Consider the following 24,340-nt stretch of genomic DNA (forward strand, 5'->3'; position numbering starts at 1 on the left):
AAAGACGAGGCCTGATGGCCCAGAGGCTGGGATGGGTTTGGGCGGAGCGGGCAGCGGTGGTGGGGACGGGATTGGGCAATCAAGGCCAAGCAGATGTCACAAGTGTTAACGATGAACTTGCTTGTCAGTAGGGCCTTGGCCCATCAGGAGAAGTGGCTGGAATTAATGTGTTTTGCACCATTAACGAGGAACATTCTTACGCTGTGGGCCTCAGGGCAGCTGATGGCCTTGGGCCTGGAAAACAAAGATGCCACAAGAAAACCAAGATGCCGCCCTGTCTGTGGGCGGTTGTGTCCCCTCCTTTCCATAGAGGCCCCATTTGTGCCTGGAGCCTGCTGGGTTAGGCCTGCTGATTCTGCTCTTGCCACTGGTCCCTGTTCCCAGCTCACAGGCCTGCGTCCCTGCGCCCCCTCCCACCTGGCTCACCTCCTGGGAGGCCTTGCTTCCGGTGCCTCAGAGAGCCTTCCTACCCCGGAGGCCCCGCAGGTGCCCATCCAGGCCCAGCTGATCCCTCCTCTGTGTTTCCCGAGACACCTGCTGGCCTCGGCGGCAGGTTGAGATTAAGTGCTCAGGCTCGGGTCAGCTGGGCCAGGGTGTGGACCCTGTCTCTGCCTCCTTGGTGGCGGGTCCAGGGTAGATGGCTTCGTGCTGTGACCTCACTTGACTCATCTGTAAATACGGGATCAAGAGTCCTGCCCAAGGAATGGGCTCAGCACAGCGCCGGGCTCAGAGCAAATGCTCTCAAATGGTTGTTTCTTATCTGTTGAGAACCGGTGACGGAGGGAAGCAGCTCCACCAGGAATACTGTCCTGGTGACGCATAGGCAGTGGGGTGGCTCCCCTTGTGGGGACATGCGGGTTTTCTTGACAAGCCTGGAAGCAAGTGGAGCAGGGGGTCAGCAAACACTGTCCGTACCAGCTAGTCAGCGTGCTGGGCCTGGCGGGTCAGACCTTTTCTGTCGCGGATCCTCAGCTCTGCGATGCCGTGTGAACGCCGACAGACAAGAGTGGATGGATGCCCGGCTGCAGTCCAGTGAGACCGTCTGCCGTACAGAGAACAGCCAGTGGGCCGATGGGCCCGGGGCTGCAGTGTCTGGACCCTGGGCCAGAGCATCAACAGCAGGGAAGACTTTCCTCTTGGTCTCGCATGTTGCGTGTGTTGGCGTTGGGGCCGGAGGCTCGTCACATCACAGTTGGCAAGACGGCTGCCTCCACGCCCGAGCATGCAGGAAGGAAGCAGGTGGCTGGATAAAGGGCGCTCTCTTCTTTTTAGGGCGGAAGACATTTCCAAGGAGCCTGCAGCAGCCATCCTAGACGGGGCTGCCAGTGAGGCTGGGAAGGGGCTGATGGGCCACCTTCTGGGGTGGAGGAGGACCAGGGCCAAGGGCTGGGCAGGGCGTGGGGCTGCACCCACGGCCTCTGCCTCACTGGGGCTCCCAGGGCTGGGTCCTCTCCACGCAGCTCCGAGTGGGAGCAAAACCTGTGCAGACAGCCCCCCTGGCTCTCCAGGCAGCAGGTGTGATGGTCCCGGAGCAGATGGGCACCTGAGCGTGCAGACTGGGACGTGGACCCCACAACAGACGTCACTCTGCTTCAGTCGCAGAAATGGAAACGTAGGCCACGAGCAATCCTGTGCTGGATGCTCCTCCCGACATGCGTGCAGCGCCCTGCTGTCCCGCTCCCGGAGGGACCAGCAACCTCAGCGTCCACGCCGGGGGATCCGCTCGGCAGCAAAGGCGTGAGCGCCGACACCTGCAACCTCGCGGGGGAACCTCAAGGACACAGAGACGGAAGGAAACCAACGCAAAAGACCGGGAGTCCAGGTGCATGAAAAGCCTGGGAGACGCAGAGCTAGGGGGAGAGAGCAGGTCGGGCCGGAGTGGGGGGAGGGCGTGACAGGCAGTTTGTCCGCCTCGGCACTGCTGACATTTTGGATCGTCTTTCTCTGTCGTGGTGCCGTCCGGTGCACTGCAGGGCAGTGAGCAGTGCCCGCCTCCACCCGGCGATGCCAGAAGCACCTGCCCCCAGGCTGCGGAAGACAGATGCCCTGGGGAGCAGAGCGACCTCGACCTCTGGTTCCTCACACTGAGATAGAGGCGGCAGGAGGGAGTGCTTTGGGGGCTGCTGGGCTGCTCTGTACCCCGATAGAAGTGGTGATTACAGGGATCCATACATGGGTTGGAGTGTCGTCTGGCCCTGGCCGGGTGGGTTAGTTGGTTGGAGTAAAAAAAGGTTCAATTCCAGGTCAGGGTGCATGTCAGAGGCAACTAATCGAAGTTTCTCCCTCTCTCTCCTTCCTCTCTCTAAATAATCAATAAAAACATATCCTTGGGTGAGCATTAAAAGAAAAAACCCTGACAGACCTGTGTATAAAAAGGGTCAATACTACTATAAGTTAAAACTAAAATTTAAAACACACACACACACAACCAAGCAAAACACCAGAGAGAGGCAAACCATCTACCAAAGAAGAAACCAGCTAATTCATTGCTCTGGGCCCTCTTACCGGCCAGTCAGTGGGCCAGACACCTCTCCATCACTTTCCTCCTCGTGCAGGAGGTCAGCTATAGTCATACAGCTGGTAAACCTTTCCGTCCTCTTGGCAGATAAAAGCCCCGTTAAACTCGAATGTCAGGTAAACAACTGATAACTGCTTCATATAAGTATGTCCCCCATATTCAAGCGTTATTCACTTATCTGAGATTCAAAATTAGCAGGGCATCTGTATTGTTATTTGCAAAATCTGACAACTCTATTCTTGGAGAAATCTCCAGGGTTTTAAAAAGAGATGTTATTGATTTTCTGAGAATAGGCAAGAGGGAGAGAGAGTTGGAAACATCAATGATGAGAGAGAATCATTGATCGGCTGCCTCCTGCACATCCCCTACTGGGGATCAAGCCACAACAGGCATGTGCCCTGGCCAGGAATCAAACCTTGACCACCTGGTTCATGGGTCAACGCTCAACCACCGAGCACACCAGCCGGGCAGTTTTTGTTTGTTTGTTGTTTTCAATCTATTAACCATTGGCTACAATATAAGCCTCTTTCAACTTTCCTAAAGATACAGACCTATGCTAAAATAAAATGTATGTCTTTTTTTTTTCTTTTCTTTTTTTTCATTTATTCAGCCACCTCAGTCTCTCTGCCGATTCATTCAGCTTGGCTCCCTATGCAGTTTGACTTGCCCCAGGCATTTAAATACAAATACTCGAACCGAACACTTGCACATGCGAAGTGGAGCCTGTGTATGTAACTTCATGAAATGAAAATGAGCTCCTTCCCAGCCGACCTGCAGGTCTTCACCCCTGACATGCTCTCCTGCCCTTCCCGCGGGCATTGAAGAATGCAGGAGAGCGAATGTTAAAGACATAAAATGAACTTTACAGATGAACCTAACCTCATGTTCCGTCTTCCCTCCCACTATAGTCACGCTGGCTCACGTTGGGCCTCCCCCTCAGGGCTGATCTGAGGGGCTCTTCCTCCGAGGGTCTCCTTCCCAGTGGGACCCCCAGGGCGCATAGCATCGCTGGCCTGGACACCACGCAGGAATACTTGTAAAGAGATGCATGCCTTGTTTAGGTGGCTGGCCGCTACTTCATGCCACCCCTGAATTTAATTATCTTGTCTGATAATGCCCCCCAGGGTCTCTCCGGTTTGCAGCTAAAGGCTCGACTGCAGTGACTTGTCGGCATGATGGGGGAGGGTGTATGCATGGCCCCGGCTCTCTCCCTGGGACGTTTTGCCTCCCAAGGGCACTGGAATGCGTTTTGGGAGCAGCCGGTGATGCTCCTATACACCCTACAATACCCACGCAGTCCCCGAAGGGCACATTTAGCTCCAACCCACGTGCCGGGTGGAGAAGCCCCTGTGTCCCCAGTGGCCCGTTTGGTGACCATATCTGGGCCCAGCATACAGGCCAGCGTGGCCCACGCAGGCCGGTCCGCGGCAGGTGCGGGTGCAGAGCCCCCAGAGCCCCTCCTCTTTCTGCTCCATCGCCCATTTCCCTGGCCCTGGCTGTCCTGAGGGCCCAGGAGGAGGCCAGCCCACCGTCCGCCATTGCGGGAAACGTAGGGTTACTGTATCGGGCCACGTCGTGTTTCCAGGCATTTTTATTTTGCCCTTAAAAACCTTCCAGGGGGGAACGCAAATCCTAGGAGCTTGGCTTTAATGGCTCCTTTTACAGAACTGCTCCAATTATAGATGGTGAACTCCGGGAAACCCCGCTAAAGAATGCAGGAGAGTGAACGTTAAAGGGGTTAATTTAGGGGGAAATAGTGGCGGATGGGGAGCTTGGTCTTTGAAACGCCCTCGTTGTTAAAAAACCAAAGCAAACCCCTGGTGCTGGCCTGGTCCTTGGGAGGCGGTTTCCTGCCTTCGCCGTCTGGAGGGCTCCAGGTGAAGTTAATTCCAGATGCGGATGGGCCAGGGTTCCCAGAGCAAGGGTTCCTCTGGCCTCGGACCCCGCACCCAACGCGGTGTCATGTCTGTTGTGGTTGCGCAGCCAGAGCTGGTCAGGGTTTGCCCCTTGCTTCCATGCCGGGGTCCTCGGTGGGGCGTTCGGTCTCTGGGTTCGGCTCTCTGTCCGCCTCTTGCTTTTTCTTTCTTTGGAACACCATCACCACCGGCATGACGCTATATACATGTTGGTCAGTGGCTTCATGGTTGCCAGAGCCGAGAGATCGCCCATTTTCCCATCACCCCCACCCACTGGGAGAGCACAGGACATGGCGACTGCTCCATCCGCTTCCTCCCGTTGGTCCCGGGATCCCATACCCTCCTGGGGCCCTTCCTCCTGTCCATGCTGCGCCCAGATCCTTCCTCCCGGCACTCCCGCGCAGCCTCTGCCCCGGGCCCTGATCTCTCAGTGGCTGAGATGGGCACCTGGACGCAGCCCGCACATGGCGTGTCCAGCTACACGCTCTCCCCAGGGAGCTCGTCCAGTCTCCACGCCGCCTGGCCGCAGCCCCGAGCCAGCATTTACCAGGCGCCTTCGAAGTGCAGAGCTCTGCTCGGAGGAGCAGCTGTGTGGAGTGCCAGGGCCGGGGCTTGAACTCAGGGAGGCTGGCACTGGGCTGGAGCGGGTCTTGGTCCCCAGTCTGTGTCTCCCCCAGATCAGGAGCCAAACCCAAGCTGTGATGTTCTGCTGCCACCTTCCGCCCTCCCTGTTCTCTGTGTCTCCCCTGTTCCTACCTTGCTTTCCCCCCTCCCTTCTCCCAGGTGCTCAGGCCCAGAGCGAGGAAGTCCCGTGTCTTCTGACCTTTTATATCCGCTCCCTCAGCACTTCCCTCGGTTTCCCTCTCCGGGCAGATCCAGGCTGGGCCGTCCCAGTCGAGGCGTTGTATTCTAGTTACGTGACCCTTTGGTGAACTGGGTGAAAGGTACATGGGGTTTCCCTGAAGTCTTTTGTGTGTGTGTGTGCAACTTCCTGTGAGTCAGTAATTATTTCTAAACAAGACATTACAAATAAAATAAATTCTAAAGGAGGATTTAAAAATGAACTCCTGAAGACCTGCCCCGGCCCACCTCCCCCTGGTCTCTGGCTTCTGTCCTCAGCCCCACAGTGCAATCTCCAGGGGCAGCCCGGGCCATCTTTTGCAAACAACTCAAGTTGTCCACTGCTCAGCTCTCCATCCCCGTGGTTCCCACTTCATGCAGATCATGAGGCTCCTGGGGCTTCAGTAACAAAACACCACAAACTGGGGGGCTTAGGACAACAGGACTTTAGTCTCTCCAGTCGGAGCGCAAAGTCCAAAGTCAAGGTGCCCAGGGCTGTGCTCCCTCCACAGGCCCAGGGAAGGGTCCTACCGTGCCCCCCGCTCCTGGTGGCTCCGGCGCGCCTCACTGTCCTTAGGCCACCGTGTGTGTATGTGTGTGTGTGAATGTGTGTGTGTGCATGTGTGTGTGTCTGCCTTCACATGGCCTTCTTCTCAGGACACCAGTCATCGGGTTAGAGCCCTTCCTAATCCAGTATGACCTTATCTTAACCGATTTCATAGGCACAGACGCTATTTCCAAAGGTCACCTCCTGAGGTTCTGGGACATGAACTTGGGGGGACACTATTCAACCCAGTAAACAGAGTAAGGCAGAGTGCTCGCTGGTGCCTTACGGTCCCCACCGCTTTCCTCCTGACTGCCCCCTTCTGCCCCCTCACCCCCAGGCTCTGCTCCAGCCCGGCGGCCAGTCTCCTGAACATGCCCACCTGGCTCCCACCTCCGGGCATTTGCCTTGGCAGTGCCCTCTGCCTGGAATGTCCTCTCCCCAAATATCCTCATGGCTCTCCTCCTCCCTGCTACCCGGTCTGTGCTCAGATGGCCCCTCCATGCACAGGGTGGTAGACATGAGGGCGGCTTGCAACCATCCCCACCTTCCCTGGCCCTGAGCAGGATTGCCCCACCTCTTGAGATTAGATGGATCACGTAACCTGCTGTGCCCAAGGAAATGTGAGTGGAGCTTCCTCTAGCCCGGCTGTGCCCCCTCCCGCTTCAGCTTTTACCCTGGGGTACCTGCCCACCTGCCCCACCAGGTTGCCTGCCCAGGGGACAGTTTTCTCTGCGTGGTTCCTCACTGTGCTCTCCGCTCCCAACACAACCTGGCACAGAGCCAGCGCTGAATAACATAGGCGGGTGGATGATGCAAATGCGTGAGTGAACTGCGAGGCAGGCATGCAGCCCCCCACCGCCTCTCTGTAACCGTCTCCTATGCGTTTGGCTGCTCCCGATCTAGGGCAGAGCATCAACCCCAAGTTGGCGGGCCTGATCGGGCGGCACGGGCCCCAGAACAAGCAGCCCTTCATGGTGGCCTTCTTTAAGGCCACCGAGGTCCACCTTCGCAGCGCCCGCTCTACGGGGAGCCGGCAGCGCGGCCAGAACCGCTCCAAGACGCCCAAGAACCAGGAGGCCCTGCGGATGGCCAACGTCGCAGGTACGCCGGGGGCGGGAGGGTCCACACACAGACCCCGGGACCCACGCACGGGGCCCGGCGAGGAGCCGCTCGGGAGCCACGTGTTGCACCGGTGGTGGTGGAGCCAGTGCTGCAGGAAACAGCCCACAGCCATCCTGACAGCTCACCCCGTGGCTGTCCCCCTCACGGTGGCACTCAAATGCAAGTGCCAAACTCGAGTATAACAATAGGCCAGCCGTGCCCGTTCCCAAACAGACAGAACAGTGGTAACAGCACGTGAAGGGAAGCTCTGAAACCTGTGGGGAGATGCCACACCCGCTTCCCAGGGAGGCTGCTGCCCAGGGAGCCGGGAGGATGAACAGTGGAGGACTTTGCTGCATCTTTAATTTTATTTCTTTTTTTAAAAAAATATATTTTATTGCTTTTTTTTTTACAGAGAGGAAGGAGAGGGATAGAGAGCTAGAAACATCGATGAGAGAGAAACATTGATCAGCCGCCTCCTGCACACCCCCTACTGGGGATGTGCCCGCAACCAAGGTACATGCCCTTGACCGGAATTGAACCTGGGACCCTTCAGTCCGCAGGCCGACGCTCTATCCACTGAGCCAAACCGGTTAAGGCTATTTCTTAAAGTGAAAATATTTGAAACTCCTAACGAATTTGCGTATTTGTTAAGTGCGGTCTCCCCTCTGGTGTCGCTCTCCCAGCACACTGCGCTGGTCCAGAGGCAGCGCCCAGTCTGTGGGCGGCCCTGTCGGAACGGAGCTCCTAGCTGAGCTCAGCGGTCCTGCTCCTGGGCCTGGGGTTGGTCCCAGGAAGCACAGGGGCACATGGGTGTTCAGAATACGCAAAGCAGCCACATCCCCAAGTCAGCCTTATCTCGTCAACAGCTGGTTTTGCCTCACCCAGCTGATTTTGGACTTTCTGTTCAGTTTCCTTTTCGAGGGCGAAGGGCAGTACGGGTGCTGTGGCTGGCGAAGGTTTTAGGCACAGGCTTCCCGAGCCCACAGGCCCAGATGGACCGTGCGGGGTGTGGTGGCTCCCGAGTTTGTGCACAGGGCTTTGCAGGGCTTGTGTTCTGCTAGGTGCATCCATCCTCTTCTCAAAGGAGTCTGTGATCCCCCACATTAAAATCCAGCGGACCCCCTGAATTTGTGTTGGAAACCCCCAGGCCGTGCTCTTGGGGGCTGGGGGTCCACGGTGAAAGCCAACCATGGTCTGCCCCAGGGACTCTGGTACCTCTAAGTCCTCCACACTCCATTTCCCCCAACACATCCCCGTCAGGTCTCCACTTACATAACCCCCAGGATGGGGCTCTCACTACCTCACATGCAGCTATTCTTTCTTGCCTGGATCCTGTCTCCTTCCTGTGGATTTCTTGGCCCTGTCGGAAGTTCAGCTAAACTCTGCCTGGAAGTTTGATAAGAAAAGAAATACCGAGACCTGGGCCCCACCGCAGGCTTAGTAAACCAGAATCTGTGTGTGGGTGTGCGAGTGCGAGTGTGTGAGTGTGTGTGCACATGTCCTGGGGTGCTTCGCCTCTTGTGCCGGCTGGGAGTCCTCCTGCAGGGCCACACAAGTCGACCTCTCCCAGCAGGCAGCCCCCTGTGCGCTGGAAGGAGACGTGCTCCAGCGTGCTGCCTGCTGCCCTGCCGGCCGGCCGGAAGCTCTTTCCTGCAGGCTAGCCCGCCCCCAGGCCTTGCGCTGCTCTTCACAGGCTGTGGTTTGGGGATGAGAGACTGGGGTCGCTGCCTTCCCTCCACACCCTTCTCCCCACCCACGTTTGGACCCAGCTCCCTGGTAATTAGCCACTCTCGGCAGCTGACCCGCGGGGGTGGGAGCTGAGCCCCAGCACCAGTCCTAACTCGTTAGCTGCTCAGGCGGGGGCTCCTGGCGGTGGAAGAAGCAGCGTGCCTCCTGCTCCTGCTGGCTGTTGGGGTGGGAGGGGCAGGACTGGAAGGGCAGGGGGGCTGGGGCCTACTTCTTGAGCGTCCCTTTTCTTCCCTTTCTGCACCAACATTGCCAGCTGCTCGGGTCTGAAGCCGTAGGAGGGCTCCGGGAGAAGAAAGTGCCACGACTGATTAGCCATGTCTGCCGTGAGCAGAGGAAGGACAAGTAGCAGCCTGGGTGCCACTTTCCAACCCCGTCTTAAAGCAAAGCAGCGATATTTGGCCTCATGTTGAAAGCCAAGGCCCGACAGACCAAGGCCACGAGCAGCTCATGGAGCTAGTGTGGACAGGCAGCTGTGTGTGCATGTGTGTGAGCGAGAGAGTGTGGATCAGACAGACAGACGGATCTCGATGTGTTTACCAGTCCTGAATCCGTACCCACATGCCTGCGAAGCTCACGCACTCCTGGAAAGCCCCAGTGCATCAATCCATCCTCAGAAACCTCAGAGGCTTTTGCTGGAAGATCAGTGTGGTTTGACTTCCTGCCTCTTGTTTCTTCCTGGTGGGGTGGTGATGGGGGCTTTGTCCCAGGCCTTGTCTTTACCCCTCTGGCTGGCCTCTGTGGCGAGGCTGGCGGAAGCAGGGCCCTCGGGCAGCCTCCGGCAGCAGCCTCCTGTCGGGCATGGACGGGCTTTGACTCCTTTACGGAACCCGGGCAGATGTGAGCATCTAAACCCCACCTGGGGATACAAGACACCAGAGTTGTCGGAAGGATCCGGAGGGTGCTGTGAGCTTGGACTGTGAGAGCGGGAGAGCTTGGCACCTCCGTGCGGGACTGTTGGCTGGGGGTGGAAGTGAGTTTGCAGGCCATGGGTCCTCCAGCAGCGTTTATGTGAGAAAAGCCACCCTCCAGCGCTACACCCGCCTAACGCCTGCGCTGCCCTCTCCCGCCCGCCCCCCCATCCCCCCGCCCCCGCCGCGTTCTGCTCGCCCGCAGAGAACAGCAGCACCGACCAGAGGCAGGCCTGCAAGAAGCACGAGCTGTACGTCAGCTTCCGCGACCTGGGCTGGCAGGTAAGGGGTGGCCCCGGGCTCCCCGATCGTGTTTCTCTTCTGCATCGATTAAGACCCTGGTTTCAAGTGTCCACCCAGGGCAGAGGATTTAGGGGAGGGTATGGGGGGCCTCAGGAAACCCAAGAGCAGAAATGTGGCTGTGACTCAAGCTGGAACGGCAGCCCTAGCACTTTGGACGCTGGACCCCATTCTGCATGTGAAGCCCGTTTCCACCCTGTGCTGGCTGCTCAGGGTGCCAGACCCAGCTGCCCTCCTTCCCCTCCCATGACTCACATTCCCAGGGCAGAGGCCGATGGGCCTTGCTCGGGTCCAGCACCTGTCCCTGACCCAGCGAGCTCTGCCAGGGGTGGGGTTGTGCTATGGGAACATGGCTGCCCCCCCTGGAGCCAGGCGGATGGAGGGAGGTGAAGGGCAGGGGATGAGTCACAGCTGCTCAGGGGGTCTTTGACTTGGGAGCCCCGCAGTCTGGCCCACAGGAGGAGGGTTTTGACCTGCCCACGTTTCCACGGGCCCTGGACACGGCCCTCGTGGCCCCACGCTCCTCTCCCCGCAGGACTGGATCATCGCGCCCGAGGGCTACGCCGCCTACTATTGCGAGGGGGAGTGCGCCTTCCCGCTGAACTCCTACATGAACGCCACCAACCATGCCATCGTGCAGACCCTGGTGAGTGGCCTGCACCCCAGCGGGTGGGCAGGGCAACGGGGCGCCCGGTCCTCCTGGGCTGCGCCAGGCTGGGGCGCGAGCAGGTCTCTGCCCAAGGCCACACCATGACTCTCAAGGGCCCCGTTCCCTGTAAAACAAGGTTAAGAATTCTATTTCACTACTATGTTGACATAAAGATATGTTTAATCTTTGACCCTCACGTTGACTTACTTCTCCTAATTTCAAAAGAAATTAGAACAGTTTTGTGAGTTCCTAAAGGTACAGTGGGAAGCAGTCACTGTGCCTGGTGGAGAGGTGGCTGTGGCCCCGCCTCTGTCTGGGGGCTGCTGTCCTGGTGCTCCACAGTGTCCGGTCCCCCCCACAGTGCCCGGTCCCCCCACAGTGCCTGGTCCCCCCACAGTGCCTGGTCCCCCCCCACTGCCTGGTCCCCCCACAGTGCCCGGTCCCCCCAGAGTGCCCGGTCCCCCACAGTGCCTGGTCCCCCCACAGTGCCCAGTCCCCCACAGTGCCCGGTCCCCCCCACAGTGCCTGGTACCCCCACAGTGCCCGGTCCCCCCTACAGTGCCCGATCCCCCCACAGTGCCCAGTCCCCCCACAGTGCCCAGTCCCCCCACAGTGCCCGATCCCCCCCACAGTGCCCAGTCCCCCCACAGTGCCCGGTCCCCCCACAGTGCCCAGTCCCCCCACAGTGCCCGGTCCCCCCCCAATGCCCAGTCCCCCCCACAGTGCCTGGTCCCCCCACAGTGCCTAGTCCCCCCACAGTGCCCGGTCCCACCCACAATGCCCAGTCCCCCCCCACAGTGCCTGGTCCCCCCACAGTGCCTGGTCCCCGCACAGTGCCCAGTCCCCCCCACAGTGCCCGGTCCCCCCACAGTGCCCGGTCCCCCCACAGTGCCCAGTCCCCCCCACAGTGCCCAGTCCCCCCACAGTGCCCGGTCCCCCCACAGTGCCCAGTCCCCCCCACAGTGCCTGGTCCCCCCACAGTGCCCAGTCCCCCCACAGTGCCCAGTCCCCCCACAGTGCCCAGTCCCCCCCACAGTGCCCAGTCCCCCCACAGTGCCCAGTCCCCCCCACAGTGCCCGGTCCCCCCACAGTGCCTGGTCCCCCCCACAGTGCCCGGTCCCCCCACAGTGCCCAGTCCCCCCACAGTGCCCAGTCCCCCCACAGTTCCCGGTCCCCCCCACAGTGCCTGGTCCCCCCACAGTGCCCAGTCCCCCCCACAGTGCCCAGTCCCCCCACAATGCCCGGTCCCCCCACAGTGCCCGGTCCCCCCACAGTGCCCGGTCCCCCCCACAGTGCCCGGTCCCCCCACAGTGCCCAGTCCCCCCACAGTGCCCAGTCCCCCCCACAGTGCCCAGTCCCCCCACAGTGCCTCTTCCCCTGGGTCATGGCTGAGAGTTTGTCCCCTCCCACAGCTCACATCCACCTCCTGGCCTTGAACTTCGCAGTCAGTCACTCAGGGAATTTACTATTGTTGAGGGTCTACTGTCTGTGGCCCCTGCAGGGGGAGCTGGGGACCCCGCGGGGCCAGCAGGGCCTCGTTCTCCAGGGGAGGGAACAACCAGGAAGCAAATGAGCAAAGGCCAGAGGGAGGACGAGGCAGGAAGGTGGCCCACCAGGAGATTAGGGTAATGAGATGGGCTGGGGAGCCAAGGCTGCTTTCAGGCTGACCTTCCATGGGGTCATGGAGGATGCAGTGATAGTGAGATTCTTAACAAGGCGCCCAGCACCGGTGACACAGATTACACGTTACGTTTGCTACCAAACCGACAGCAATCGCAATGAGTTAGGGACTGTCCGTTAGCTCGGAATCAGGGGCTCAAGGACCTTGGTTGTCTAGCTCCCTGCCCTGAACATTGTCTGGGCCTTTCCTGACAACTGCTCACCCTCCCTGGCTTGAATGCTCCTGATGACAGGCAGCTCACTACCCAGGCCCATCCCTCTCCCACAGCTCTGTCTGTTATGGGGCTTTGTGCCTCTTTTGTTTAGTGTCGGCCTCCCTCTTCCCTTGTCCCACCCCTTTCGCTGGGACCAGGCTCTGTCCTTAGGGGGACAGCCTCTTTGTCCAGCATTGCTTGCCCAGGGCCCCGCCCCCAACAGCAAAATCCAGAGCCCGTTTAGGATTGAAAGTCCCTGTACAGGAGATGAACAGGCCCCCAGCCTACTCTGTGGCCTGGACCTGCTCCCCCGTTCCCGGAGGTCCTGCTCCGAGGACCCAGAGGTGATGGGAGTGTCCCAGGCTGGCAGGGGCCACACCTCTACCCTCCGGCCCTGCCTCTGTGGCCTGTGACCACCCACTCAGTCCTCGTTTCATCAGAGACCTCAGGCTCAGGTGGACCCTCCGATTATTCTGAAATGAGGGTCATGTTTTCAAAGGGGGCGAATCCTTGTCATCCAGGAGCCCTAGTGAGAAACAGAGGGAGCGAGCTGACATCGGGGATTTGCTTTAAAGTGATTCCCGGGTGGAAAAGATGGGGAAGGTTCAGAGTTTAAGGCTGTGAGCAGTCATCCACAGTGCTGGCACTGGGCACTCGTGGTGTGTCGGAAACCTGGAATTTCCCCTAAAAACAAACAGAACCGAATCTCCCGCCTGTCCCGACTGTTGGCATATCTGACTGCACTGCTTTGGTTGCTGCAGTCAGTTTGTGGCCTGAGAAGAGAGGTGTTCAGTTTTCCCCAGTCCTCACTACTCCTTATTGTCTCACTCCTGGCCTCATTCACTCATCAGTGACACTCCTGTGGAAATGTAGGCGTTTGAGTTTGTTTACCCTCTGACCTTGTCCTGTGTAAGGACACAGAAGCCCTGAGTGCGAGGGGCCGAAAGCCTGAGTGACTGGCCGGCCTCGTCAGTCCCACCTTCTGGACGGCCTGCTTTCTTGTTGATGTCCGTCCACCCAAGTGTTTGCCCAAATTCCTTGCCTCTTACTTTTATTGCTCAAGAAGCAAAATAGTCCAGTGTGGCCTAGCCCTGCACCACGCAATACAGACCTATTTTACATGCAGCTCTTGAGCACTTGACATGCGCCCAGTCAGGGTTTTTTTTTTTTTTCTTTTTCTTTTTTTTAATATATTTTATTGATTTTTTACAGAGAGGAAGGGAGAGGGATAGAGAGTTAGAAAAATCGATGAGAGAGAAACACCGATCAGCTGCCTCCTGCACACGCCCCACTGGGGATGTGCCCGCAACCAAGGTACATGCCCTTGACCGAAATCGAACCTGGGACCCTTGAGTCCACAGGCCGACGCTCTATCCGCTGAGCCAAACCGGTTAGGGCAGGGGGTTTTGAAGACTTGGTACAAAAAAAGTAAAACCTCTCATTAGTGACTTTTTAATGTTAAGTATATCTTGAAATAATAATATTTTTGAAATACCAGGTTAAATTAAACATGTCATTTAAATTAACTTTACCTGTTTCTTTCCCGTCTTTTTAAATGTGGCTGTGAGAACTTTTAAAATGACAGGTGTGACTCTTGAATAGAACAGATCTAGCTCAGAGGTCAGCAACCTTTTCCTGAAAAGTGCCAGATGGTAAATGTTTTTTACTTTGAGAGTCATAGTTGCCATTGCTCCACTCTGCCCTCATCGTGAGAGTGGGGCTACGTAAACGAATGGGCGGGGATGGGTGCCAATAAAACTTTAGTCACAAAACCAGTCGGCTGGGCAGGATTTGGCCTGTGGGCTGGGCCTGGTCCAGCTCAGTGGTTGTCAACTTGGGGCGGTTTTGCCCCACAGGGATATTTAATGTCTAGCGACATGTGGGTGCCGCTGACCCTCGAGCCCAGGGGTGCTGTTAAAGGCCCACAGTGCACAGGATAGCCCTGCAAGAGAGGGCGATCTGGCCCCACGTGTCTGATCTGGCCACTGACTTCCCTTGTGTGCTGCACGTGGGTCCCTCATCTGTGAAGCTGGGATGATTACAGAACCAAGTTAGTGACGCAGAATGTGCTCAGAACCGGGCACGCTCGGTGAGTGTCCCCTCGGTCATTGTGCCCAGGCGGCGCGTGTCCCTGACACACATAGGAGGCCAGAGAGCAGGGCCTGGCCCCTTCTCACCACGCCCACGTCTCGCTGTGCGTTGCAGGTCCACTTCATCAACCCGGACACAGTGCCCAAGCCCTGCTGCGCCCCCACCCAGCTGAACGCCATCTCGGTGCTCTACTTCGACGACAGCTCCAACGTCATCCTGAAGAAATACAGGAACATGGTTGTCCGGGCCTGTGGCTGCCACTAGCCTCCTGGAAGGCAGGCCCTCTGCGGCCACCTTTTCTGGATCCTGCGACTCACCACCCAGGTCCCCGGCCCACCGTGACAAGGAGCCAGGGGACCGGCCGCCTTGTGCGAGGCCTTCCCGTCCCCCTCCCCAACGTTAATGGCGTAGGAGCGTTAAGGATTTGAGAGGCAAATGGCTTTTGATCAGTTTTTCGTTGTCATCCTATGGACAAGATCCTAGAAGCTGCTGCAAGTAAAACCTAACAGGAAAAAAATTATATCAAGAAAAACTGCCCGGCCACGGCCCTGCACTGACTCGTTCCCGGGGCAGTTAGGAGCGCCCCTCACCCAGGACCCAGCGGTGGGAGGAAGGGGCGCAGGGAGGGGTGGGCGTGTCGTGTCTGTGCTGAAGGAATGACGCGGAAGTGCCTGTAATACATGTCCCAATAAAACGAATGAATGAAAATGGTTAGGATGTTACAGATATATTTTCCTAAACAATCTGTCCGCATTTCTTGGTTTCCCCTGATTTCATAAACAGAGGCTGTGGCTGGCGGAGGGCAGGGAGGCCCCTCTCCATTCCATTTGGGTTTCGTCTGAGGTTTCCAGAGACCCAGCGTTACGTAGACTTGCCCAAACCCAAGATTTGGCTGGGAGGGGGGAGGGCAAATTCTGCTCAGAGGAAGGGGCGTGCTGATCTCGAAGGAAAAATGCATTTCGTCATTCAGCTGGGCGTGTGATGGCCCTGCGGCCCAGCAGATGTTCGCAAGTGCTCGTCCAGTTCCGCGGCTAGGACATCTGTGTGGCGCCGAGTGGAGGACGGCAGCGTGAGCACAGAGCCGGCGGCCTGACCCTGAACGCTGGCCAGCGTGGCCCTGTTTAAGGAAGCCCCCAGGAAGCCTAGCCCTCCATAGGGCTACTCCCCATCCCCCAAGGAGGCTTGTCTGTCGTGCAATGACCGCCGCTTCGCTTCTGAAGCCCGGGTTCAGTCTGGGCCATGGGCCCCTCTTCTCATGGGCAGACCCCTGCTGAGGGCTCCTGGAAGCCCAGCGGGAGCTCTGCTGGGCGGAGGGTGAGCAGGGCCAGATCTCCAGGGGAAGGACCTAGAGCCTCGGAGAGTGACGCCCTCACCGAGTGTCCCGATTGGAATGGCTCCTGGTGAGAGCCTTTCTCGCCTTGGCTGGGGGGGGGGGGGGGGGGCGGGGGGGGCCCTAAACAGTGTGCACCGCCTCCCGCTGCAGCCTAGGGCTGGGGAGCACAGGCTCTCTGTGCACAAAGACCAGCGTTATCCAGAAGGCCCTGGGACAGGCTCTGGTGGGACCGTTCCTCTGTCGTGATTAAGTTTGTTGCTGGAAACTTGGGGAAAACTTTTGTTTTTTACTTTCTTTTGCTTTTTCTTCTTCAGTAGCTTGGGCTGCAGCCGTCACTCTGGCTGGCCCGCAGGGAAGAGCCGCTGTTTCTGCTACATTTTATTTCATCTGTTGGCAGATGTGGGGGTTTTTGTGTGACCCCCTCTTGGTGCAAGTTTTCTCACCTCTGGTTCGCATCGTTTGTACAGTGAAGCGTGTAAATAGTTGTTACAGAACAAATTATTTATGTCCATCAGAAGCTCCTTTCAGACCCTCTTCCAGTCGCTTGTTTGGGACGATGAGCTTGCTTCCCTCCAACCTGCTTGTTTTCTTATTTAAGACTATGTATTAACGGTCGGGCCAATGTACCTTCAGCTGTTGCGTAGAGCAGTCCTCAGCGAAAATTCTGTATAAATAGACAAAATAAAAAGCGTTTTGACTTTGCAATAAAAGGAGACATTCGGTTCTGGTTCCTGGGCCTGTGTATGTCTGTGTGTGTTGGTTTTTTTTTCTCTCAACTCTGGTCACTGGCGTCCCCTTGGTCCGCTAGGAGCTCTCTGCCTGGCCTCCGCCATTCACACACTGTTTATCCTCCAGGCCCGGGGAGGAAGGGGCACTCCCCGATATTTGGTGCAGCTGTGTGGGGCGCTGGGCAGGAGAGATGGAGCCCAACAACAAATGTGAACTTGGTAGGCTCGACTACAAAGATCCTTCCCTGAGTTACATGTAGCACAGCTGTCAGCAGCTGTTTCAAAGAGGCAGGGGGTAAATTAGCTGTGTTTACTGCTAACATAGTTGAAAGGTTTAGTCATCCCAATAAAATAGAGGCACAAGAAAGAAAGGGAAAAAAAAGGTGGGAGGGGCGCGTACACCCAAAAGTTTTGAGCAGCACAGGCTGCAGAGCCCGCATTGTCCGGTGGTTTGGGGGCTGCTGCCAGCTCCAGGCCCCAGCTGTGGGCGGCCCACCTCAGGCCTGTGAAGCGGCCAGGGGCCACTGCCCAACCCCGCAGAGCAGCCACCCGCGTGGGACAGCCTCCTGGGTTCCTTTTCGCTTTGAAGTGCACGCTCCGGTCACCCGATGGGCATTGGAATCCCGGCCATCACTCGGCCAGGCTGCTGTCTCTTCCCTGGTGCCTCAAACAAGCGGCAGCTTTTAACAAGTTCCAGGCCCTGTGATTGCCCAACCCCTGTCATTGTCCTGATGCTCATTTGAGCTCTTGGTCTGTTTCCAGGCTCAAGACCAAAGTTGCAGACCAGGGGCCAGATGTGGCCTGCAGACGTGTCTCATTCCCTGCATGGTGTTTATACTTTTTTTTTTTTTTTTTTAAAGTGAGTTCATTTCCAACATGTTTTAGGAAATCAGAAAATTGGGGTGAGGAAAAAAAATCCCGAATTCTGGCTTCTCCTTGAGAAATTGGTAGGTCTGGCCTTTCTCCTTCCTGTGTAGAAGCTCTTGGCTGGAGGCAAAGAGCAGTTGTTGCCACAGTCTCCACTACTCCCTATTACCCCTCTCGCAAAGATGCACATGTCAGTTGCTGTGTTAAAAATTGTAGATACCTATTTATTGGTCTCTATTAAGAGTAGGAAAGTAAGAGCTTGAGAGAGCCACACATTTCAGGAAGAGCTGATGACAAACCTTTCGTTCATCCCTGGCTCATTTCCCCCATTTTACACCCAGTCAGGCTCCCACAGGCTGGTGTGTGTGTGTGGCTGCAGCGCCACAGAGGGCCTCATATTTTGGCCTCCCCTTCCCCTCTCCTGGTTTCTATCTCTCCTGCTCATTTCCATCTTAGGGCATTTTCCGTTGCTGCTGCTCTCAATCCTGCTCACAGAGCACCTGCATCAGGTAATGCTGCTCCCACCACAGGGCCTGACGTCACTGCCGGTCATGCTGAGAGGGACAAAGAGGTGAAGAAATTACTCAACACCCCCAGCTAATCACTGCTGGATCCCGGGATTTGACATTTGAACCCGAAGCCTGCGCTTACACAGAATAAAAGTTTATTTTCTCTCCCTTAAAAGAAGTCTGAAGGTCAGCCATCCAAGATCAGCGTGGCAGCTCAGCGGTGCCATTTGGGATCTAGTCCCTTCCCACCTTCGCCTCATGATCCAACGTGGCTGCTGGAGCCCCAGCCATCATATCTATAGCCCACCCTGTATGTGCCCTTTAAGCAGCCATCCCAAAGGGTAGCCACACAATATCCACGCCTCACTAGCAAACAGTCATATGGCCACACCTAGATGCAGGGGAGCCTGGGAACACAGTCTTTATTCTGGGTGGCCATGTACGTAGCCAAAACTCAGCAGCCAGGGTCCTATTGCTTTGTGGAATTTGTGAAAGCGAAGAGGTTAGCAATTAGCTATGTGTATTAGTTTTCTATGACTGCATAACAATCACCACGAACTGGCTGGCTTGAATCACCAGCTACTCATTACCCTTCACCCGTGCGGGTCAGCAGTGTGGGTAAGGTGTAGCTCGGCTCTCTGCTCATGAGCTCACAGGGCTGACATCAAGGTGTCAGCAACTGCATTGTCTTTCAAGCCCATTCAGGTTGTTGGCCAAATCTCATCCCTCGCAGATGTAGGACTGGGGTCCCCAATTCCTTGCTGGCTGTCAGCCCCGGGCTCTGTCAGCTTCTAGAGGACATTCTCACACCCTTTCCACGTGGCCCTCGCACACACGGCAGCTTGATTCTTCAGAGCCAGGAGACTCGCCTCCTTCTGTTATGGCTCACCTGACTAGGGCAGGCCCACCCAGCTAATCTCCCTTGGATGAGCTCCAAGTCCATCGATTAGGGACCTTCATTGCACCTGTGAGATCCCTTCCCCTGTGGGAGTGAAGATGGTATATTGGGCAGGAATCTTGGGGTCATCTTCGGATTCTGCTTGCACAGTAGCTAAGCTGCACTACACAGTGGGGGGTACCTGAGGGAGAGCGGACCCTGTGATCCGGCCCCAGCCCCGTGCGAGGCAGGAACACACCCATCCTCCGAGGATCCTCAGGGTTACCTCGTGCAGACATCTTCTCCTCGCCTGTGGGCCGGTTCCTCCTGGCTCAGACCCCTTCAGGACTCTGGCACCAGCCTCTCTTGGTCTTAGATGTGAGGAAATAAAAATAGAAGAGGGAAAACACAGACCTCTCCCAAGCCTTTGGAGTTGTGACAGCTGTTTGGACAGAGGCAATGTGCACCTGGGCTGGGAACACAGTGCTTCCTCCACTGGCTCTGGGTCTTGCCACCCGTCCCCGTCTCATGCACCCACCCCACCATGCAAGGCCCCGCCCCGTCTCATGCACCCACCCCACCATGCAAGGCCCCGCCCCGTCTCATGCACCCACCCCACCATGCAAGGCCCCACCCTGTCTCAGACACCCATCCCTCCATGCAAGGCTCCACCCCCGTCTCAGACACCCATCCCTCCATGCAAGGCTGGGAGCTCGGCCTGTGCTAGGTGCCTGAGCCCTGAGGCATGGCCTCACGTCACGTCACAGCACCAGCACCAGGACGAGGCTGCAGGATTGAGTAGCCCCGGGCGTGGCCAGCTTCCCAGGCGGCCGAGTACCACTCAGGGCCCGGCTCTGAGCAGCCTGGGTCTGGGTGAACGCCTGCTGCTGCAGCCCCAGATTCCGAACCTTTCAAACAAGCCCCATGACTTCATTTTGCTCTGAGCCCCTCGAATTCACTGGGGCCTGTGCCCAGTGGACAGAGCAAGGACTTTTGTGCCAGGCCCAGGGTCCGAGTGGGCCTGTGCCACAGTCACCATTCAACACGTGCACTGTGGGCACCTGCGCTCTGCAGATGGGTTCTGGGCGCGGAACACACGCCGTGACCTTGAGTGCACATCCAACCACAGGCAGAGCAGGTGAGCAGGTGAGCAGTCAGGGAAGCGGGACCATGTGGAGCTGTGGGGAGGGCCCAGGAGGAGATGGAGGTACCCCAGTCAGGGCCCAGGAGGACATGGAGGCACCCAATCAGGGCAGGGGAGGAAGGTGTGGAAAGGAGCAAGGCAGACCGGAGAGTCCCATGTACCTCCCAGGCCTGCAGGGCCGAGGGCAGAAGTCTTGGGGTTCTGCTTGCACAGTAGCTAAGCTGTACCACACAACGTGGTTAGAGAGGGTTAGCGACACACACGGCACAGAGCAGGCAAGGGCCAGGGCCAGCAGGAGACCTGTGACCAGCAAAGGCTGCTCAGCCAGAGGGGTTCTCAGATGGGACACTGACATTTGGGGCCAGATACATCTCCATGTGAGAGGTGCCCCATGCCATGTAGGGCGTATAGCCCCCCAGCCTCTACCCACTGGATGCCAGTAGTGCCTCTTGAACCACCTGTCTCCCCAGACCTTGCCACGTGTCCCCTGGGAGCACATTGCTCTCAGTGGAGAACCCTCAAATCAGACTGAGCTCAAGCCAATGGGGCAGGTGCTCTCACGCATCCTCCTGCACCTCAGCCCTCTCCTCCCCCACACGCTGCTCCAGCGGCACCCCTCCTCGCGGTTCACGCTGTTCCCCACCCCCCCGGGGCCTCCTCCCTCGGGGCCTCTGCACTGCTCTGCCCCGGCCAGGAGAGCCCTCCCTCAGCCACGTCAGGTCCTGTCCCCACACCCCCGGACCCCTGTTGGCCACAGCGGTCTCCACCTGGCCCTTCCTATCCTCATCCCTCTGCTTCTCTCTCCATGATGCTCATTGCCACCCAAAAAGCGGAATGTTTTACTTAATGGTGTGGCTGTTGTCTCCTCACCCTCCGGGGAGCAGGGGTTTGGTCTGTGTGGGTCACTGTGGGTGTCCCCAGTGCCCAGCCCAGGGCTTGGCACACAGCAGAGCTTCCTGGACAAGTCTGATGAATAAGGGTCACTACTGTTATTAACTGCAGCAGCCGTGGGGGGTCACCAGGCCACGTTTTCCTAGGTGCCCAGGATGCCTCCAGCGCAGCAGTGAGTGGCTGCTGCCTCTCACCGAGCCTGGCAGCTCTATGCCCTCCACTCTGGGGAAGGGGTGGCTAGGGGAGATGGGAACGAGGAGCTGGCCTTGCATCCTGCTCTCTTTCCCAAACTCATGTCACCATTCGATGCTACAAGCACGCCACCTAGCAACATGCTGATTCCCAGGAGAAGTCTGTGCGTTGGGTGGGGGTGAAGGTGGCGGCGGGCAATGCTGCAGACGCTGGCTGCCCTTTGCCCAGAGGCCCAGGCCCTCGTAGGTGACCCTAGATGGTGCATGTCCTAATTAAGTTATAGAAATGCTGAATAAAAATGGTTTCAGTTGTTAAGGCCAGCAGAGAAATGGAATACTTGAGCCCTGACCCTTTCTAAGCGGATCCAGACCCAGGATCTCTCCATTTTAGGAGGTTTTAGCAGAAGTCGCCTTGCCCACTCAGCCCAGCCCAGAGTTGCAGCGCCAAGGCCTGGCCCCTTACCTGGCACCACACCTCGCCTGTGGTGGGCGGTCACCCAGAGGTGCCCTGAGGGGCTGGAAATAGTCATTGCTCTGAGCACCCTCCTTCCCAGCCGCCCTTGGGGAGGGCGGTTTCCGGCTCGATGGCGCCTCTCCAGCACCCCAAGCAAGCCCTGGCCTTCGTTCGCCCCTTGTTGAGTGCGTCGATGAGGGAAAGGCTGACAGATGGCCGGGGCCCATCCCATCCGGTCCTTCTGAGTGGCCCCTAACAAAACACCATTAGTGGGGCCCAGCGGAGGGTCCTTATCTTCGCAGCGGGCCTGCTGATAACGCTGGTGGTGCTCGCAAAGCCTGGGCCAGACGGGGTGGCCACCGCAGGGTCTTTGCCTCCCATCAGCCTGGTGACCTCCGGGTATAAATAGTCCCCCGGCTCGAGGCCGATGGGCAGGTGTGGTGTCGGGGGCGGAGCTGGCGTGCCTGGTCCTGGACACCCCCTGACACTGTGCACAGACCTGCCGCTGCTGGGTCCTCAGCCGGCGGACTCACCACATACGGCTTTCCGGCTTCGCCAGCCGAGACCTCTCGTCCCTGCCGCCGGCTATGAGGCGCTCACCTTGGATGTCCTGCCCAAGCCTTTGTCACCTGCCTATGGCTCACCATCCCAATGCCGCCCTGGCTGTAACATTGACTATTCCTCCTCCCGGATTTGGAAATTAGGAACGCCAACAGGGAAAGGTGACGAACTGCCCAGAAGCCCCACCCGGGCCTCCCCGATGGAAACACCACACACGCGCACCCTCCCGTGTCCTGCAGGTAAATGTCTGCCTGGGCCTCTCCACACTCGGACTCACTCTCCGTCTGTGCCCGGTGCTGTGCCGGAAGCGGGACACGGGCAGGAAAAAAGACGGATGAGCCCCGCTCTCCCGCCTCCCGCCTCCCGCCAGACAGGGAGGACACAACCAGCCGTGGAACCAGGAACCAAGCAGGCAAGCGACACGCGCAAGCAGAGAACATGGCAACAGCAGCGGCAGCAGCCAGGGACCCGGGGGAGTTGCCGAGGGCGTGGCGCTGCCAGGGCTGCTTCAGGATGGCTCTCCGGACATGGCGCCTCAGAGAAGGTGACGTTTCAGCTGGGACAGGGCGACTAGGGGAGTCACCGTCAGCCCGGCCCCCACGGCCCCTGGAACCAGGGAAACAGGGTCAGGACTGTGTGGCCCTTCCCCGCTTTCTACTGAGCTCTGAGCGGCGGCAGGAAGGCGCACACTCGGCAAGTGGCCATTCAGAGTGATGGTCTCTGCACCTGGACAAACCCACAAACAGCATCACAGTCCCCTGCGCCCCTTTCCAGCCATCACCCTGCCCCAGGGCGACCTTGGCCTGGAAGCCTCACTCTGTAGAGTAAGCATGTCAAACTCGCGGCCTGCAGGCCGTATGCAGCCCCGCCAATATAACGGTATGTAAGAAATGTTTTAATAAAAAATTTGTAACTTAATCTTCACAATATCCTATTATACATAATCCTATATAATAAAAGGATATGCAAATCGACCAAACAGCAGAAAGACCAGTCGCTATGATGTGCACTGACCACCAGGGGGCAGACGCTCAACGCAGGAGCTGCCCCCTGGTGGTCAGTGCATTTCCACAGGGGGAGTGCTGCTCAGCCAGAATCCAGGCTCATGCTGGCAAGCACAGCGGCAGTGGTGGGAGCCTCTCCCGCCTCCATGCAACACTAAGGATGTCCGACTGTGAGAGGGCACAGGCCAGGCTGAGGGGACACCCCCCCCCCAGTGCATGAATTTTGTGCACCGGGCCTCTAGTTATTAATAACGAACTACGTTCACTAATGACGGATTACTATAATCGTGTTGCATTCATTTCCCTGACGCGCCTTACGCGCAGGCGCACCATTTCTCTCCACTAATACCAGCAGCAAATATTTTAGCAGCCGATGGCCACATCATTAGTCTTGGACTCACTTGTTTGGTGTGCGCAACAGGAAATAGTTCACTTTCGGAGAACAAGAAAAATAGGTTTATTTGAGTGACGCTTATTAATTTGTGCAGTTATTCAGTGTCTGGTAAGTTAATGTTCAAGAAAAAACATTAATTTTGTTAAAATGTTCTATTATTTTATGTTAATGATGACTCATTTATTTCAGCCATTGTATTCAGCATGTCTCTATCGAAATAAACCTACATTTCTATGAACATTGAAGCTTTTGTTTTTTTTGGCCCACTTAAACTGGAACCTTATTTATTTGGCCGGTGTTAGCCTTTGAGTTTGACATGCTTGCTGTAGATTGTTGTCTGTTCTAGAAAGTTATGCAACCAAAACAGTATGACGCGAGTTCTTGTGGGTGTGTCCCCTGTTCCTCGCATTATGTTTGTGAGGTTCCCCCCTCACGGGTTTAATTGTACTTCACTCATTTTCATTGCTGTAAACACTCCATATGTAAATGTAGCAACTGTGATGGTCCGTTCTCCATCGAAGGGCATTCGGTAGTTTCCACTTCCTGTCTCTGAGGAAATGCTGCCGTGCACGTCCATGCACGTGTCCTGGTGGACACAAAAGGTGGCCCTGTGGGCTCCACTCCGTGGGCCGGGCAGCATGGCCCAGGGCACAGGATCGGTGAGCTGCCGAACTGTTCTGTGAGGTGGTCCAACCTACATCCTCACCTTCTGAGAAAGGCCGTTTGCCCCGCGTCCTCCCAGCCTTGATACTGTCTGTCTATTTTTCTCTCGTGTATTCTGAGGAGTTATTCCATTTTGTAATTTAATTTAATTTTTTTTTGAGGAGGATCCACAACCACACAAAAGTATCTGGGGACAAGGTCAGGACCAGACAGGCAAGAGGAAAGCTC

The 24,340-nt window shown here is 57.3% G+C and overlaps 1 protein-coding gene and 1 long non-coding RNA gene across 2 annotated transcripts in view; both read left to right on the top strand.

The window, feature by feature from the left end:
• The window catches only part of BMP7 (bone morphogenetic protein 7), a 75,532-nt gene extending 60,332 nt beyond the window's left edge, over positions 1-15,200 (top strand). Inside the window, exons 4-7 of the mRNA XM_059705230.1 lie at positions 6,725-6,922; positions 9,788-9,864; positions 10,418-10,528; positions 14,611-15,200. Coding sequence (XP_059561213.1) covers positions 6,725-6,922; positions 9,788-9,864; positions 10,418-10,528; positions 14,611-14,760 — 536 coding nt within the window. The 3' untranslated portion in view covers positions 14,761-15,200. The remainder of the gene's footprint in view (positions 1-6,724; positions 6,923-9,787; positions 9,865-10,417; positions 10,529-14,610) is intronic.
• The window catches only part of LOC132239216 (uncharacterized), a 106,082-nt gene extending 89,524 nt beyond the window's left edge, over positions 1-16,558 (top strand). Inside the window, exon 2 of the long non-coding RNA XR_009454003.1 lies at positions 15,848-16,558. This is a non-coding gene — a long non-coding RNA (uncharacterized LOC132239216). The remainder of the gene's footprint in view (positions 1-15,847) is intronic.
• The last annotated feature ends 7,782 nt before the right edge of the window (positions 16,559-24,340 follow it).

The sequence above is a fragment of the Myotis daubentonii genome, chromosome 8 (assembly GCF_963259705.1).
Source record: "Myotis daubentonii chromosome 8, mMyoDau2.1, whole genome shotgun sequence".
Taxonomy (NCBI): Eukaryota; Metazoa; Chordata; class Mammalia; order Chiroptera; family Vespertilionidae; genus Myotis; species Myotis daubentonii.